Below are 18,417 nucleotides of genomic sequence, written 5' to 3' on the forward strand. Positions count from 1 at the left end.
AAGTTATGGTGAAACTCCAGAAACAATAAAACAGCTTGTTAAATTGAGCTTCTTTTTTTGTGCCAATATTGAAAAATTCAAGGTGTTTGTGAGTACTTTTCTTAACTTACTCTGCTGGAAAGGGTAATTTAGGCTGCTTTAAACAAAGAGGTTGACTTTTTTTTTTTCCATAAAAGCTTGTTTGTTTGGTAGCTATTAAAAGGATATGTCTTCTTTTCATGAATCTCTCAGCTATATTATAAAGGTAAAAGAGCCGCAAATGTTTTTAAGCAAACAAATAAAACTTGAATCCCCAGATTTATTGTTTCCACTTTCCTGTGTTCACTGGATTTATGCTACTGTCTGCGTCCCTTTACGTCCCCCACATTTACTGCCATGTTCCTGAGGTTCTATGCTACCTGGGTTTACATGGCACATTGCGGGAGCATGACAGGGTGGTTCCTCGAGTCCAGTGTTCCCCAGTTCTACATCTGTGCTCTCCAAATGTCCCAAATTCTCAGGGTTAGGTCTCTCAGACATATTCCCATATTTCTGAGGCGTAAAATTCTATCATGCCATTACATAAAATGAAAAATATCAACCATTTATAATATTTAGAGAATGGAATAACTTACGAATTAACCTGTTAGCAAAATATTGAACTAAATAAAGGGAACGTAGATACACTCCCTTCTGTTGGTGTCCTTGACTCAGTTTCTCTCTTGCATGAATAGTGATATATTCCAAATGTTTCAATTCCAGCAGAAATTAAAAAAAAAAAACATAAACAAAGACTTTTTTATTCAAATAAAGGAAATACATCAAACAGAAGGTGATTTTGGCACCGATCTTATACGTTTGGTTTAATATTCAACACAGAAATCAACAACAGTTGTCCTGCAGGGTGAAAAAGGTCCATGACTTTTCAGGAGACTTTTTCAAAGTGTTGCATGTTCTATTTTATCGGAGTTCTCAAAAACATTAATTAAAAAAAGTTCATCATACAGCTTTCATTTTCAGCCCTTTTTTTTCCAATCATAAACAGGCCTATTTATTTTGTGTGTGTATGCTATCATTTAGTTTAAAAAAAAGCATTCAAGTTACAAAAAATAAATTTATTGTAAAACTTGTGAGCATTAATTTGGATCAAAGATGGAATTTGTCATGTGACAACTGAATGCATCACCAAGTATACAGCATTGATGGCAAACGCAGAACACATTGGCTAACAAAAAACAGATATCTGACAAAAATACTGTCAAAAACGGAAAAAAATAACATCAGTTTGGATGGACAAAGCTGCTCTGGGGCAACTTGAGATGAGAACAGCAGATTGTATTTCATGTTTTTTATTCATCCCACGACAAATGAGGCACTGAAATCATCTGCAGACTCATTAGAAGTGCAATTCAATATTTGGTCAAGATAAAGATTTGATTTATTTAACAGCCAAACCCAGCAACACGCACTAATACCGCTCCAGTGTTTATAACGGATCCTGTTGTCTTTTATTCTCCAATTCCGGTTCCTTTTTTTTAAATAAATCACCCGATAAAGGCGCTACGTGAATTAATAAGTGAAATAATAAAGAGTACAGAAGGAAATGAGAGGCCTCTGCCATTTTAGCCCTTTGTTGTAAGGCCTGTTTCCTACACATGAAACAGTCAAACCTGTTTAGGTACAAACTACCCTGAGATGGAGAATGTGTCATTTTACTGCTCAGAATCCAAAACTGGACTTAATTCATCTTACTGACTTGTTAGCTTCAAAAAAGCCAAAGCTTAACATTTCTAAAATTGACAAACTAAGCTATCGCTTTTTAAAATGTCAATATAAATCGTCATGAAATCGATTGAGCTAAGCTCAATTGGGAATATACTAAAAAGTAAAGAACTGATGAAGCAATATTCCACTGCGCATGAACGGCCCACTGCGGTGCTTTCACCAGCTCCTGATCATCTGAGAGCACACGAGTTGATTAAAATGACAACGTTAAACTCACAGCAGGTTTACAACAGTCAATTAAATCTATTTGTTAGAAATATTGTGCAGAGAAATGTGGGCATTAATAGTTATCACAAAAGGCCTTTTATATGTATAAATACATCAATTAATATAGCTTCTAAATTAAAAGTTCTGATAAAAAAAGAGTGTGTACGGCACATAGAATCCCATACTCAAACATGTATCGAGTAATGAATGACATAAAACTGCCATCCTTTGTAGTCTTAAATGGAGGGAAAATGTGACTAAACACACATAAATACCTTGTATTTTCAAGAAATCTGTTTATATTAATCATATTAATAATAAACGAAGAGCTTTATTTCAATTTGAATATGGAATAACACCATAGGGGGATGGAAACCACCAGATCTCCATTCAAAGGATAAACATTTATGGTATAATGCTGCACTTTTTTCCATGACCTTTGATTTATATAAAGTAGCATCAACATCACTTTTTTTGGTACTTTCATGTCCTCAAACTGTGGCGGTGAAGCCAAATCAGACCATTTTTATTTTATGTCAACCACAGACAGCAGCCTGTTGGACGCACACCTCTCTGTCTTTAGAACCCCCCCATGTTTGACCAGATATTTTAACCATTATTCGTATCAGAATCATTCTCCAGTAAGTAACTGATGAAGTCTTAGAGGCAGGATTGAACTCCGGCTGTGCTGTTTACTGTTTGGAAGGACACTTGGAGAAGGCACTGAGAGGTCATGATGCACACGTACTGGCCACACGTCAGTCAGCTCCACAGCGCGGCGGTCCTCTATCTCTCCACCAAAGTGTCAGTATCCATGTCGTTGAGTAAGTAAATGTCGGTGTGACGCGACAGTCCCAGCGGCATCTGAGAGAGAGAGAGAGACAGACCGGGGGGGGGGGGGGGGGGGGGGGGGGGGGGGTCATGAGTGACAGACTATCAACTTCTATAATTTGTGAGCACACAGAGTTAAAATGACCTGAACACGATTGTCTTTTTTTGTTAGTTGCAGATTTTGTTGTAAATTACACAAAGCTTCATTGAAGGGAAATAACCATGATGACTTCTGCAGATTCACAGAATATCAGGAGTTGGTGACGTACAAAAATGTTTAATGAGAGAAATGCAAATCATTGCAGTGTTTAGATGAGAGGAAAGTAACATCCAGTTAGTCTCACACTTGACTCTTGGATGGATTACAGATGAATCGAGGGTTCTCACCTTACTTTCCAAACTCTATTTTCCACATTTAATCCTGGAAAGTCCTGGAAAAAAAAAGTGTTCATCCTAGATACAGAACTGCAGTCCACCATGTGGTCTGATTAAATGCTGGAAAAAAACTGCCCTTTGACCCCTTACTGTGAGGAAGAGGAATGTATGAGTTCATCTTTCCTAGCGTGTGGAGAAGATTTTAAAGTCCAGCAAGTCTTTACATTTTACTTTACATTTAGTGCTTTACTTACTGCACTAAAATCATTTGTTTCTCATATTTGATATCGCAGAAACTGGAGCCATTTGATCTGGATTCTATTTGAAATCGACAATACCGGCACATTAAAAACTTGTAGGAAATAAATCCTTAAGACATTTAGACAGAAGACGCCAACAAATGTCCATATATGCAATATAGTCCATTTATTTTAGACAGTGTGTTTCATCAAGCAGCAAAGGGCAGACACTCACAAAGAGAAGACACTAGAAGTACCTTTACAATAAAAGCTTTTTTCTGCAGCAGATCAAACGTGGATTGTGTTTAAATGCACACCGTATAATGAACCACGGCCTCCGACTTCACCTTTTGACCCACTAGAGTGAAGCTGTTAATATCTCAAAGCTCCTGAGGTCTACAGGGGCAGCACAGCAGGGAGGCAGCAGAGAGACTCAGCTCCCGGATTCCTGGTCACCCCGGTAACACCCAGCTTCCTGCTATTTGTGAGAGCTGACAGCATCACCCTCTACTACTTGGGTTATTTCCTTTCCCACTGTAGTGAGTTGAGTTTTACCCGCAGTTCGTTTCTAAAACTTCGACTGGTTGTTACGCTGGAAAAACAAACCTGAACGTGACACTTAAAATTTACAGGCATTTTATGAAATCCACATGCAACAAAATAAGGAAATTTCATCAAAAACAAAAAAAAAGTTCACCAGAATACCAGCAACAGCATCAACGAAGGGACAGGAGTGCTTGTGGGTGTGCAACCACACAATACAGTGCATCTACTTCATAGAGAAAGAATGGGATTCTTAATAGAGGTTTGTGGAATGTTAATTTATTCCCACACGGTCCAGAATGTCCCTCGGATGCCCGGGAGGGGGCATTTGAGGGGAACAGGAAGCCACAGGAGCAAAATCAAAGTGGCGAAAATCAAAATGTAGCGTTTATATTTTTGTTGTGCATTAACCCAGTATAACAAAGTTCAATTTTTAAATTACACATCCGAGCGACATCTTAACCAAACTGACGCGGACCGAAAGAGATAAAAGAAAAACTGGGACACTGTACAAGAGCCTGTAAATGCAGAAAGACAGGTTTTGACGTCCAACCACTGAGATACTAATGACTCGTCATCAGAGCAGCCGAATGAAACTAAACTGATTCACCATGCGAGCACGATTAGCAGCTCTATTAGCTGCTGCATGTGTCGTAGTTTCACAAGGTATTTTCCTGTGTTTATCTCAGTAGGTTAGATTTGACGGTAACTTTTAAAAACAAAAACAGAGCAAGTGAAGTCTCAGCTGTCAGATCCTGAACATGTGAGGCAACTGCAGATGGGATATAAGAATCAGCTGCTGACTGTGTATATTTGTGCTCTTTTGACAAGTAGTAGTATGTTTCCTATAGCCTGGTGACCTTCAAAAGAAAACCAACAATAGTAATAGTAAACTTGCGGTATCAGAATTGGTGTCAGCAGACGTGTATAGAATCAGATCATAACTGGGAAAAAAAAAAAAAATATATATATATATATATATATATATATATGGATTGTAGCATCTCTAGAGGAAACAATGGCACTTTGTGTTTTATAGTTTACATTTGTCGCATTGCTAATAAACAAAATTTCCAAATGTCTTTGCACTGATTCATCAAATACGCTTTTTAGTTGACAAAAAAACATATTTTCTTATTACACACATAGGAATCTTAGACAAGTGGACAAGGAGGTGCAGATGTGCGTTAAATAATTAGTTAACATAAGAAAAACACAAAAGTAAACTAACTTTTCTAAAAGTAAAAAAAACAAACAAAAAAAACAAACACGAAACCCTAAACATCCCTCTTAAAGTTTGTGCCCCGCCATCATGTGTCAGCGGTGCCAGCACCACAGACCAAAATACACCTCGGTGGTAGAAACATCATGAGGTGGTGATGAATCAGTGCCAGACAAACGGAGATGCAGAGCAGCAGAGGTTTCAGAAGAAACTCCGGAGTCAGAAGAGGAAATCTACAAAAACGCCAGTTCATTTGACCTGACAGACTTTTGTTGACTTACCATGCCGTTTTCTGACTTGAATGTACAAAACAAAATATATTTGAGGGACTTAAAATAGATCCGCCTTGGGTTCAGTGGGTTGTGTAACTCAGCGTGGCTTCGTAGTTCACATAACTGTGACAATATAAAACCATTCGTTTTTTGCTACAACATTGCCACATCTGTGCGCAGCAGGATAAACGCATCTTGTTCTTCCCTTCAGTTCAATTTACAAGTAGTACAATATTTGCCATTCTTACATTTTATGTTTTAATGTATGTGGTATCATTACACAAAAGACAAAAGCATATTTTTTCTCTCCACACCAGAGCTCCGTCAGCCAGGGAGGAATTCATTGATACAAAGTCATGATGATGCTTCCAGTGACAAACCAAAGCCACTCATGACGCTTGAGTCAACAAAAAGGAGCTTGACTCAAGAGCGCAGTTGTCACACTGATGTCCAGATCATAGTGCACCATTTAGATTACATCACCGGCTCTATCACATGATTTAATGATGGCAGGTTCTGTCCCACAGCTAGCGGACGTGTGAAGGGACAACTGCACCTCCGCATATTTAATTCGAAGACTTGGCACTTCCCCCTTTAGTGTCTCAGACCTGATTGACAGCAGTCAGTTTAAAATGTCAAAACCCTTAAAAAGATATTAGATTTTTAATGTTTTTTTTTTTTTTTTTTTTTTTTTTTTTTTACACCATTAGGGCTGGATATCATTTGGCAAAGCTATGCAAAATTCAGATTCAAGTTGATTGAGTAGCTATTCTTGTAATACTGGAGGTGACATTCTATCTGCTAAACACACACAGATGCAACAATGGAAGACCCTTGAGGTAGAGAGAAGAAGAAGGAACTGAAGCAGGCTCTCGGCGTCGTGCTGCAGGCCCACTCATACAAACGTCCCACTGGGAAAGCTCATTAATGCCAGTGGACAGTTCTTAACGAAGCACAGAGAAGGACCTCACTTGGTTTTGTGGAATACAACCATCAGACCTAAATACTACAGTCACTGTTGTCTGTAATGCAAAGAATCCTCCGTACACTCTGGGTGCATGCCATGTGTTCTGAATGTTTGGTTTTTTTCCTTGATACATCTGTCATTTCGCTTCTAAAATAAGGAACTGGTATTTGGGCTGTCCGCATGCTTCCTCTGGTTTCAGTCAATGATCTTGCAGCATTACGAACATTGCAGTTAAGTACTTAAGGCTACAGAATATCCTTGAAACGCCAGAGTAAAACTGCTGCCCTCCATATTTTGTCGTCTTTACTACAGATGTTCTGAAGTTTATTGCTTGTATTTCTGAAGCCTTTGTAACATTCAAAACTGAACAACAGAAGATGACATTATTTAGGATAATCACTAATATACACAGTATAATTTACTTATATCAAAGTATGTTTCTTTGTGATTTGTCATCAAATTTTGTTTTCAACGGATGTTTAAGTATTCTTGGCTCAATAATTGTGGCTTCCATAGCACCACTGTGTGCTACACTAGAAACTATATGGTTGTAAAAGCACCAAACGTTGGTATCCAGCCCTACACAACACACAAACACACACACATCTTGAGACACTACGTGTTCTTGAAAAGTCCTGGTTGCGTACAGGGCTCAGAATCCTCCCGAGGACAGAGGAATGCTGGTGGTTACTGTCCTGTTCAGCTCTAGGAGTCGTACTGAGACTGTTCCTCTATGAACACAGCAGGTCGATTGCTTACCCTGCTGCCAAAGTCCAGGCAGGAAACTCCAAGAGCAACCAGACAGTGCCACGCCTGCAGACCACAGAGGAGCGACATGTCAAGACACAAGACATGGTGACATAATGAATTTGTAATTATGAGTTTGTAGGGGCAGACGGCACTAGAGGAAACTAAAAAAGTAAATCTTTCGCATGTAATCCAGATAATAGACCCTGCAATACATTTGTATATTGAACTAATACTTACAATATAAAATGTCCACACCACAGTTACATGAGAGAATATATTCTATATTTTTACAACAAAATAGTGCTTTACAAAAACCAGGAGCAAGTTGACTGTGATGTTAGAGTGAGTTAACGCACCAGGTAGCCTATGAAGCACAGATAGGCTATGGAGAGGACGGCAGCCAGGACGTAGAGCAGCACACTGTTCAGCGCCGTCACATAAACCACCACAAAGTACATGTTGATGGCACAAACCATCAGGATGATGATACCTCCAGAAATCTTCCAGACCCTGAGGAACAATAGCCAGTTCATTAGGTTTCCATGTTACTGCAACTGTGGAGATTTTCTACAAATAGTTTTCTTGCACAACATTTCCTCCTGTTAGTTATGGGAGTGAGTGAAATCCCTCATTTGCGTAACACATTTTTGACCGTCTAAACCCCCCCCCCCCCCCCCCCAAAAAAAAACTGTTCTGGTTTTGTTTTGACCTTAAGTATCAAATTAGTAAACCCGAGTCTCATCTTCAACAGGATCTATCTCATACATCAGTTTTGGTATATAGTGTAGTGTATCATGGCTGACGCCAAACTCTAGAACAATATTTCACACGTCAAATATATGGTCAGTTCGGTATATTTGAGTTTCAACACAGACGTAATGATTCAACAGGATCCTGTGATTTGTTAGGGTCCACTGAAGTAACATTAAAGTGCTGCTCACAACAAATAAGTAGATAATTGTGTCTAAAAGATTTTGCTGACAGCACTGAGACTGACATATTGATACTAGAGTTGATTTACTTCTAAATGCTGGTATCACTTGGCCTCTTACCTTCAGCAGACAAGTTACATTTTATTAGTCCATTAATGAGTCACCAGAGGGATCACAGTAGCCAACAGTTTTATAAATGTTCGCATTCCACTTACAGGCCGTTTGCAAAGTCGTTCATTATGGACGTCAGACTAGTGAAGGTCAGAATTGGAATCAAAGCAAATGGTAGCTGTTGGATGACAATAATTATGAAACAAATTACAAATATATATATATATATATATATATAAAAAAAAAAAATCAGTTCATGTTATAGAATTTTTAGTTTGAATGTTGATGTTTTCTTGAACGATGGATCCTGACCTGCATGCTCTGTAGGACGTTGAGGAAGTCATTCATCCCCGTAAGATGCTGCACATCCTGAAAGATGGCTACCAGCAGCGTAGGCGTGATGGCGATGGAGCGGGTAAGCAGTACCCGAGCAAAACGGGACCACTGCAGATTCAAGAAACCCTTGAAGAAACAAACAGAGGGACATATCTGAGCATACGCACTTATCTATCTATATATAGATATCCATCTATCTCTCCATATCTATCGATTCACATGCGGACAGGCACAAACACACACATCTATTTTTAAGTTGACATAAAACTCACAAGGCAATCTTACCTCCATGACAAATTGGCCAGAGTAGGTACCCGTCATGGTGGAGCTCTGCCCAGCTGCCAGGATCCCGATGGCCCAGATATAGAGCGCCGCTGGACCGAAGAAGCAGCCAAGGACCACCCCCTGAAATAGTTAGACACAGTAACGGTTCAGGTCCCAGACCACAGCGGCCAGACGGGGGTCTTGGTGTTGTCATGATGAACACACGTACCCCTTTGTAGATGTCCACCTCAAGTGTGCTGTTGTCAGGAGGGAAGAGACCTTTGTGTGGGTTGTTGGTGTTGTTGCACTCATTATACTGCAACCAAAAACCATGAAACACATGGTGAGCTGCAAGGCACTGAATACGACAGTATTTACCAGAGCACGGGATTTATATGCATTAAAAAAAATGACCCACTCACCACGTCCAGATTGGTTTTACCATAGAAGGCCTGAGCAAAGACGGCCACAACAAAGACGTTGATGAGAAAGGAGACGAAGAGAGCGATGGACGACTCGATGAAGAAGTACTTGTTTGCTTCTTTTACTTCCCTCTTATTCTTGCGATCAATTTCTCGAGACTGGTTCATGAGAGAGAAAAAAAAACCCAGAGCAACGCTTAACTTGTATCAAACCGATCTCTTTGTAATTTAAGAGAATCACACATACTTCCAAAAAACAAAACAACAAAAAATTGGTTCTGAATGAAGTAACAAATCATTTTTTGAAATTGAGGCACTAAATTATATATCCATTACTCACTGACACTTACAGTTCTGTGACAATTACCCACAACTTTCCCAAAACATTAATTTTGATATTTCCTTTGTGCCAGTGGCATTTCATGCCTCTCCTGTTTGTCAGGGTTGGAATTAAACTCAATTGTTCTGATTTATTGCTCTAACTTGATTTCTATATTTTTAAACAAGACAGTGAGAAAACAAAGTTACTTTTTTTTTTTTTTTTAGTAACAAGTTCTGACACGTCATAATAATGCTGTTATTAGTGCTGATCTGCCCTATTCAAGTTTATTAACAACATGCAATTACTTGTAACAAGAAAAATGAACAGGGTTAATGTATATTATTACGAATCTTTAATTCAAGCTTTGTGATTGCAACCTCACCTTGACCAAGGCAGAGTGCAGGTAGATGTTGTGAGGCATAATGACGGCACCCACGATCCCAACAGCCTGCTCCAGCTGCACAGGACCACAGCCGGCACAGTACGGTACAAACATGCCCTTCAGCAGCTCCCCTTGATCTGGCTTTACGAGCACGTACTGAGAGAGGCAACGCAGAGTCAGACGTGTAGAGAAGCCATGAACATGTTTAAATTACTCTTGTTATATCTGGAACGGAGAAGAATATTACCTCGTAACCAAAACTAATGGCCATTACAGTGATGAGAAAGCCAAAGAACGCTTCCAGCTTCCTCAGGCCTACAAAAGAGATACAGGCGCATCAATACCGAGGTGCACGTTCTCAAACGTGGAACACTGGCTGCTCTCTTTAATCTGTAGTGGAAACTCTCGTACCGTATTTGTCTAAAAAGAGGAAGACAAATGTGTCTGTGATGGTGATGAGGACTCCTCCCCACAGTGGAATCCTGGAAGAAAAGCAAAAACATCATGTGTGTTTGTTGGTCACTTCTAAAAATGAATGCAGTGAACGCAGGCGATTGTTATGGGAAGCAGGGAAGGTGGTACCTGCCCACGGAGAGAAGGTTGAGCGCTATTGCACAGCCAATGACCTCCTGCATGTCTGAGCCGATGATGGCCAGTTCCACCATTAGCCAAAGAATGATTCGGGGGACCTATAGTTGTGATCGTAAAAACATTCATCAGAGAGTTTGATCATCTTTAGGAGCTAATATTGATTTAATGATGTTTGCTGTTCACCCTCCTATATTTCAGAGAGTGGTGTGATTATTCCAAGACTTGTAATACACACAACACAAAGATTCATGTACAATAAACGGGCGAGAGGTCAAAGGTGTCATGTGAGTGGGGAAAGCTCACAGTGGGGTACTGGCGGTTGCAAACTTCAGCCAGGTGCATCCCTGTTACGACCCCCAGGCGAGCAGCTAGCCTCTGCAGCAGCAGTCCGATGATGGTGGCTGCCAGGAGCACCCAGAGGAGCTGAGGAAAACACATTACACACAGCGATTGCAGCTTCTTGTAGAGGATTGTATAATAATATCAGCAAACAGCAGCCTGTGGATGGTACAGATTTATTCTAAACCTTGATGACACTCAAAACAGTACTATTAAGCACCGGAACGGGTGATATATTGATCGTCTTAATCTACTGTATCCGTGTTGCTCCAGACGCCTTTGAACTAAAATTATTGTGCGGTTACACAGTAATAAAAATATTTAGGTGACGAGACCAATAAAAAAAACACTTCAGTCTATGGAATCGCTGACGAAGATACAAAGTCCATGCATTATTCATGTGTCCCCTTCTGTCACCTTAAAGCCAGCTTTAGCTCCAGACTGCAGATCAGATTCGATGTTCCCAGGGTCCAAGTAGGCAATGCTCATCAGGAACCCGGGTCCAGTGAAGGCCCAGAGTTTACGAAAACTGAACACCTGTCACACAGAACAGAGTCTCATCAACTGATCATAGCATATACAACATAGAAGCCCAAAATGACGGGCTTCAACCACCATCAGTACCTGGTTGACACTCTCGGGGATGGGAACCTTCTCTTGAAAGTATGGAGAGAAGGGTTCATCCAGGGCCACAGGTGAGGCTGGAGGAGAGATGGAGCTGTACTGGTTCGTCTGGATGCCTCCATTGTCCTGAGGGGAGTCGACTACCAGGCAGAGAGGGAAAAAAGTTGAGATGACACAGTGGGAATGCCTAAACTAGTTAGATAATTTCACAATTTGAAAATATCTTTCTGTTCTTTTGACGCTCAAAGAAAATTAAAAAGCACGGCAGATACTTTAAACTTATTTCAAGCATCAACAACATGTTGGAATTCTGATCCTCCTTCTTTTCAGTGCAGTGAGACTGTTAACTTTGCTTTTTTGATTTTAGAGGAAATATTTATTTTCACATTTCAGTTACACCGCAAAAATGACGTGGTTATTGCTAACGTCTGAACCATCAAGTTCCTTCACGCCTTGGAGAATGCAGCAAGCTCTTATAACAACACTTGAATATGCTGTGACACATTTCACTTTATAACACTGCAGCGTCTCAAAATTGGATAATGCACAGACACATTGGGATGTCAGTGCTGTTTGGTTCAGGGTTCGGACTGACATCCGAACAAAGCAATGCTCCAGACTGACTAATTAATATTTAGTGAGTTAATGTCTAATGAGACTGGGGATGTTTTTTTGTTTGGAAAGGAAACAGAAAATCTGTACAAAACATCAGAAGCTCAGTTGATTTTGAGTACAACAAGCATTACAAGTACAAGTACTTGAATAACATGACAAAGTACAAACTATTCATTTAGTGATTCCCTAACCTGGGAAAATGTTTTCAGTATCTGTCAGTCGTGACTCGCCTGAGATAAGGAGCTTTATCAAAGCTTTTAAAATCTACCACTTAGATGATGTAAATTAAATTCACTTGTACTCACTGAGTTTAGACCTCTCATTCTTTTGTCCCTGCATCTCCAACTCACAGCTGATGCAAAGTCCTCTGTTCCTTTACAAACTTGAGTCAGCAATTGATGACTAGGATGATGTCGTCAAATGTCTTCCTTATCAGTGCATGTGATCCAGACTGCCACCAAACTTGTGCGTGCGTCAACACAACACAACTGGGACACAGCTAAAATGGTGTGAGGCAGCCCTTGAATCCTCTGAAACACTCAGATGCATTCAGAGTCCTCAGTGACCTTTGTCACTTCTGAGTGTTCCACCCTGGAGTACGTGGTGGGTGTGTCTACTGTGACGGTCATGTTTCTGTTATGTTAATCCGTTACCTTCCTGGAGGTCTTCGTCTTGCTGAGCCTTCATCGGGGCAGGCTGATGGATCCCCAGGAGCTGGAGGGTTGAATGTTGGCCTCCTGGTGAGAAGACAACACCACTTACATCATGAGAAGGAGAAAAAAAGACCATTTGTTCTGGCTAGAGAACAAAACTGTACCTGAAAGTAAAAGAATTAGGGTTGCAACAACTATATTCATATTTGATTAATGAGCCCAGCGACATCTTGAGATTTCACCCAAAACCAAACACATACCCAGTTGACACTGACATAAAAAAGAAAATCTGCAAATGTTTGAATTTGACAATCTGCAATGATTTTTTGTTTTGTTTCATTAAAAAATAAAAAAAAATCAATTGATAGTCAAAATTCTTCCCCCAGTCATTTCCTATTCATGGTTTGTTCTCTAAAACAAAAAGAACTATGAAACTGAAAAAGGCTATTTCACAATAAACAACAGGAAATCTGGTTGTCCTTCCACTCTCTCAATAAGTACAGAATCAAAATTCACATGTGCTGAAATGACTCAGCAACATGTGAGGGGTCGTGAGGACTCAATCACTGGCGCTGACTTCACCTCTGCTCCACACTTCTGTCCCATACATCTTATAATATGCATGTCACCTTTAAAAAAAAGACAACTGTTACATGCACAACTTGTACTTTATTGTTAATTTATACACTATAAACTACAATCTTTAACATTTTTACTTTCAAATTTTTTGACCACAAAACTATTTGTTATAAAACTTGTAGTAATTAAAACTGACAGATATTTTTTTTAACCTGCCATCTATTAAACGTAGTAGTTTTACCTTCTTTTTCTTTTTGACCGTGTAGTCAGTCAAGCTGTTCATTTATAGCTTGTAATCTATCAAACCGGTACTTTTGAACCTACCTACTAAAAGATGAAATGCCAGGCGTGAATCCAGCATTACAAAAAACAGTTGTGTTTTATTACAAAGTGCGAGAGGGGAGGTGCTGTGTGAGCACATGACTTTCAGATCACATGAAGCCAAAGAGAGGTCAGAGCAGCTTTTCTAGAAAGTCAGTGGTTTCAACAAACAGACATTTCCTCTGGTTCAAAGGTGAACATGTGTAGAGTGTGTGTCTGTGTGTGGGGGTGGGGCTAGGCTTGGGCTAATGTCCTATTGCTCAGACTGGTTTGATATTAGACCCAACACTGGACCAGCCCGGTAAACTGAATTGGACCACCGTGTATTGGAGTTTCAAATGCTGCACCAATAACCACAACTTCTCGGTGACTGACTGCTTCTACCACGATGTGACCAGAGGTTTGTCAGAGTGGAATATCCTCAGTTCACACAGCAGCCAACACACACGACAGTAGCTGCATGTTGGAAATATGGAATTATGATCTGATTTTATTTCAACCACTGAAAGTCTTTGCTAGATTATGAAATGAACATACACACACCTCAATAATTTGTGATGAAACAAGTCATCATTTCCTGGTTAAATAAGCAACCACATATACCACGACAATACAAAGTCTCTGCAGTGTGAATACAAAGTTAGGGCTGGGCGATAAATCTCATTTCAATCGTCATCGCGATATCAAAATGTGCGATTAACACATCGCAAAACTCATGTGTCCACGATGAGAAGTTTATTCTCACGTGCTGCGAATATAAACCAATCACATGCGACGTTGTTAAATTAGCTGCGCGTTCGGCCCATGACGTTAATTGGTGGTGTGGTGATAGCCGACACCAGCAAGCTGGGGGAGCCGAGGGCAGGAGCGTTACGTGGATGATGACGCAGAGAAAACTAGCGAGCGCGACGAAAATGAGGTGGACCTGGTGGCGATACAAAAAAAAGCTCTCAGCACTCATTTGGAGCAATTTGGGGTTCAAACGAGAGATGACGTCGTACAAGCCCAGGTGCTGTGTACAACATGTACGGCGGTCGTGGCAACTACGAGGGGAAACACGACCAATCGTCATTAACACCTGAAACACCACAAAGAACCGCACAAACAATTCAAAGGCACCCAAGGCGCAAAACAGCCGACAACACCGAGTCCGCATTACGTCGAAGGATTGCAGCAACCGTCCGTTTCTGTGAGTTTAGCGAGCGCGGCTACGTAGCCACTCGTTCGCCTCGCCCCCCGAGAGGCTCTTTAGCGCGTCAGGGAATGTGGTCACATGTCAGCGCTCCTGCTTGAAACCTAGCAAAGTGATCATGTTGGTGTTCCTGTGTAAGAACTTCAAATAAGAGAAGTGTTAAAGGAGTTCTGGGATGAATAAATCCCCCTGTCTCTTGAGTTAGTGGTTCTACATTACTCACTCAAGTTCTCCATCATAGTCCTGTAATTGCCGCCTGTCTAGCAAGATGATGGCATTGGCAGGTCTTGATCTTTATAATGGGAGAAATGTTTAATTTGCCAGTTGCCATGTTAAATTTATTTTATTGGTGTTTTCTCCCAGATATCTTTTAGTTTGTTGGCAAATTCAAACAATTTCCAAGACTGTCAGGTTAGAGCCTTGTGCAATGTTAAAAATAAAAGCATATGTTGGGTAAAAATAACCGTTCAATTTCTTTATTCAATGGGCATAGGCTATTAAATGTTTGTGGTCTATGTTAGCTGTAAACAATAAAACAGAAAGATACGCTTTAATTTACTGTAGCTAATATGTACCCTTTGATATGAAAAAAAAATATATACACACACTTATCATATCGCAGTATTGAACAGTGTAATCGCACATCGCATGTTTTCCTGATATCACCCAGCCCTATTATGCGTCTTAACTTTGATCATAAGTATTGACATCAGACACGGACCAGTTCCCTACAATCACATGAAGACAGATGGATCAAACAGTCCCATTCTTCTCTTATTGTCTTAAAATGTAATGTGCCAGTAGACTAATCTCGGCTCATTAGGAGATGATGTCATCATCACCATATCTTTGATGATTGCATATCTTTTTTTGCTACATGTCTCTCTCTGTCAGGCTACAACTAGTTAAATTCACAAAGCTTGCACACTGATTGCTTGAATATTTTTGTTGCGTGCGTCTGCGTGTCTGTGTAAAACTCACTCCTACTATTCTGTCATACAGGCCCCCTGACATACTCAAACCAACATTCACACCTGGAGCCTGCAGCGCTGTGTTCTACTGGCTATGCAAAAGGAGAAAGTCATTCTACTGCAGTAGCTTCAGCTGTGATATTATTTAGGCAGCAAACCACAACCTGTCTCTAGGAAATGTTGCCTCATGGAGGACACATCGCACCGATCTAATATGACTTCTATAAGGCCTTTGTTAGGGGGGTAAATCTGTCCTCCCAACTGACCTCTAGGGACATGTCCCAACTGTCCATATGCAAATTTTCCATTAATCACTGTTCCTCTATTCCTCTGGATCACATGCACTGATAAGTATCAGGAGCTGTGAATTCATCAAAAATTAATACTTCCAGTATTTTCATTAAGAAACATGATTTACATCATTCTCTGTGATTCCTTTTGAATTTACCAAAAGTTGGGCAATGAGATTGGAAAAGCTTTTAGATCCAAATTCAGAAGTGAGAAATAAATGCTTAATAACTTCAGACTGCATGGTTACTCGATCCTTCCTGCAAAGCCTGAAATTCAACGAACTCTGCTGAGAGCTTATCTGCACATAGCAGCCTTTACAATCACTACGGCTCATCTGTGACAACTCCTACAACGGCCAAATGATCTCCAACGTCACTGCACACTGTTATGAACAGAACAGAATCTCTATTACCTATGGAAAAAAATACACACATGAAGGTACAATAAAATAGATTCACGGATCATGTTTAAATGAATCCAACATGACAAACCAAAATATGTGCCTCAATTACTGATGAAACAACAGTTGATCAAGTTCCTGTTTAATCAGTTTGCCGTTGTGGAGCACAGCAGAGACCAGAACAAAAGTCAGATTTAAGAGAGAAAATTTGAGAAAGGATTAATGATTTCTTTTTGTTGGCTATTAATGCAGTAGTAGGCAAATATCTCTTGTCAAACCAGCAAAAACTGTTCAAACCTTTCACATCTATTCCAACACAAACACTTTTCTGTCAACATATCAAGCTACTGTGAAGGATAACAGGATACGAGTTTTCTATGATGTCGTAACAGCAAGAACCAAACTACTTCTACTTGAGTACTACTTCATAGTGGCAGGAATTTATTTCAGCAGCATCCTCTGTAGCATCGTAGGCTTTTCACAGTGTTTATGTTTTTAATCCCAATACAGTTGACACTTCACACATCCTAAATGTTGGCTGACAATCAAGATGACCAGACATTCCCACACACTATGAGGAAGGACACACACACTCATAAAAGATTCACGGGAGGCGCCAAACCAAGGGAGGAGAGCTGGGACTGACAACCAAGAGACTGATGAGAGAGATTTTTAATCTCATCTTCGTTTTGTTATCATGCGCAATGTGTCATAGCAAGATTCCAAACAAAACAAAGAGCAGACACCTTCCCAGTCAGCATAAAGGCTGTTTTCTTAATTTCAACTTGACTTTAATAGTTAAAATGAGAATACTTATTACTAAGAAGATTGTTTTAATTTAGATGTACGCATAATTTGCAGTGACTATGACATTACACATGGGATAGCATGCATAGATAGTTTAATCAGGTATATCTGAAATGCTTTCTAGGACATTTCAAAGAATCTCTCTCTCTCATAGAAATAAAATTTGTTGCAACCGTCAATAATATAAGGACATCCTTTGGGCCATGCTGTCAAACCTACAAATTAAAAATAGTTATTAAAACTCGTCTAAAGATGTCACTTTACAAGTATTCTCTATGGCCATGCACCTGGTTACTTTCTCACACAGTTGAAACGATTGACACTAATGACGTTACACATTTCACCTACGCGTAATTGTACAGGGCAAATGTCAAGACTACTGCTCGTCAAGCTTTGAATAAATAATCCTAATAAATCCTGTAAGAATTGCAACAAACGTGTGAATAAAAGCCCCTCCATCGTATCTATAGGAGGTCAGCAGAACCTAAAAATAGGAAGCATTTTGAAATTTGATAGTAAATTGTTTGACCTCTCGTCCTGTAAAGTTCTAAGTTAGCAAACGCAGCTAACGCTCCATTATGGTGGAACGTCAACAGTGTTAACAGACTGATAACAAGCCCAACTGCCCGCTGATAATCCTGTCGATATAGGTGGAAGCGGTAACACCACCTCCAAATACTTCCAAGGAACCCAGCAGTATTGAAACATAAACATCTGGGTACGTTGACTCCTGACCAAATGAATGTAACTCATCGCTACTATGCTATGTGCTAGCTGCCTGGTTGGTACGTTACCATAAGGCACCAGCGTCAACAAAAGTTAAGTATAAAAAGCCCTTACCTTAGTATGCTTTAAAGGCTTGAAATAGAGTATGATTTAAAGATAATATCCAATTTTTAATAGACACCATATGGGTACTATAAAGAGTATCTGACAAGCACGATATCCAGCTAAACTCCGGCAAAGTCGTGTACCTTTCCGCGTCACCTATTCTTCAAGACTCAATACGCATGCTCACAATTTTTAAACTGTTCTGATTGGTCATGTCAATTAAACCCCAGAATAATTGGCCCGGAGTGATGTCTGTCAGGTGGC

General features: G+C 40.0%; 1 protein-coding gene across 4 annotated transcripts; it reads right to left on the reverse strand.

The window, feature by feature from the left end:
- Positions 1–808: 808 nt before the first annotated feature.
- On the reverse strand, positions 809–18,325 carry LOC147267896 (natural resistance-associated macrophage protein 2-like). Of its 4 annotated transcripts, XM_086198996.1 has the most exons (17): positions 18,163–18,325; positions 12,762–12,845; positions 11,494–11,633; positions 11,287–11,406; positions 10,834–10,953; positions 10,522–10,628; positions 10,351–10,421; positions 10,187–10,254; positions 9,940–10,095; positions 9,236–9,394; positions 9,043–9,129; positions 8,835–8,954; positions 8,526–8,675; positions 8,318–8,391; positions 7,527–7,680; positions 7,180–7,233; positions 810–2,835 (listed from the first exon to the last, which is right to left on the reverse strand). In XM_086198996.1, exons 2-17 carry the CDS (start codon positions 12,793–12,795, stop codon positions 2,758–2,760), a joined length of 1,692 nt encoding a protein of 563 aa, XP_086055122.1. In that variant the 5' UTR covers positions 12,796–12,845; positions 18,163–18,325; the 3' UTR covers positions 810–2,757. The 4 variants fall into 4 exon arrangements, with proteins under 4 accessions (XP_086055123.1, XP_086055122.1, XP_086055125.1 ...); XM_086198997.1 differs by lacking the exons at positions 12,762–12,845; positions 18,163–18,325 and adding an exon at positions 12,414–12,733 and having other exon boundaries at positions 809–2,835; XM_086198998.1 differs by lacking the exon at positions 810–2,835 and having other exon boundaries at positions 2,940–7,233.
- Between the last annotated feature and the right edge of the window lie 92 nt (positions 18,326–18,417).

This window comes from Aulostomus chinensis, chromosome 3 (assembly GCF_037954235.1).
Source record: "Aulostomus chinensis isolate RoL2024-O1b breed Wild chromosome 3, RoL_Achi_v1.0, whole genome shotgun sequence".
Lineage (NCBI taxonomy): Eukaryota > Metazoa > Chordata > Actinopteri > Syngnathiformes > Aulostomidae > Aulostomus > Aulostomus chinensis.

Coding starts and splice junctions, on each gene's coding strand:
- LOC147267896 (XM_086198997.1), bottom strand. CDS start 12,447: ATGCAGGGACAAAAGAATGAGAGGTCTAAACTCA. Junction 10,422..10,521: donor AACCTTCTCTCCGTGGGCAG/GTACCACCTTCC, acceptor CTTTTCTTCCAG/GATTCCACTGTGGGGAGGAG. Junction 10,096..10,186: donor CCATTAGTTTTGGTTACGAG/GTAATATTCTTC, acceptor TGCCTCTCTCAG/TACGTGCTCGTAAAGCCAGA.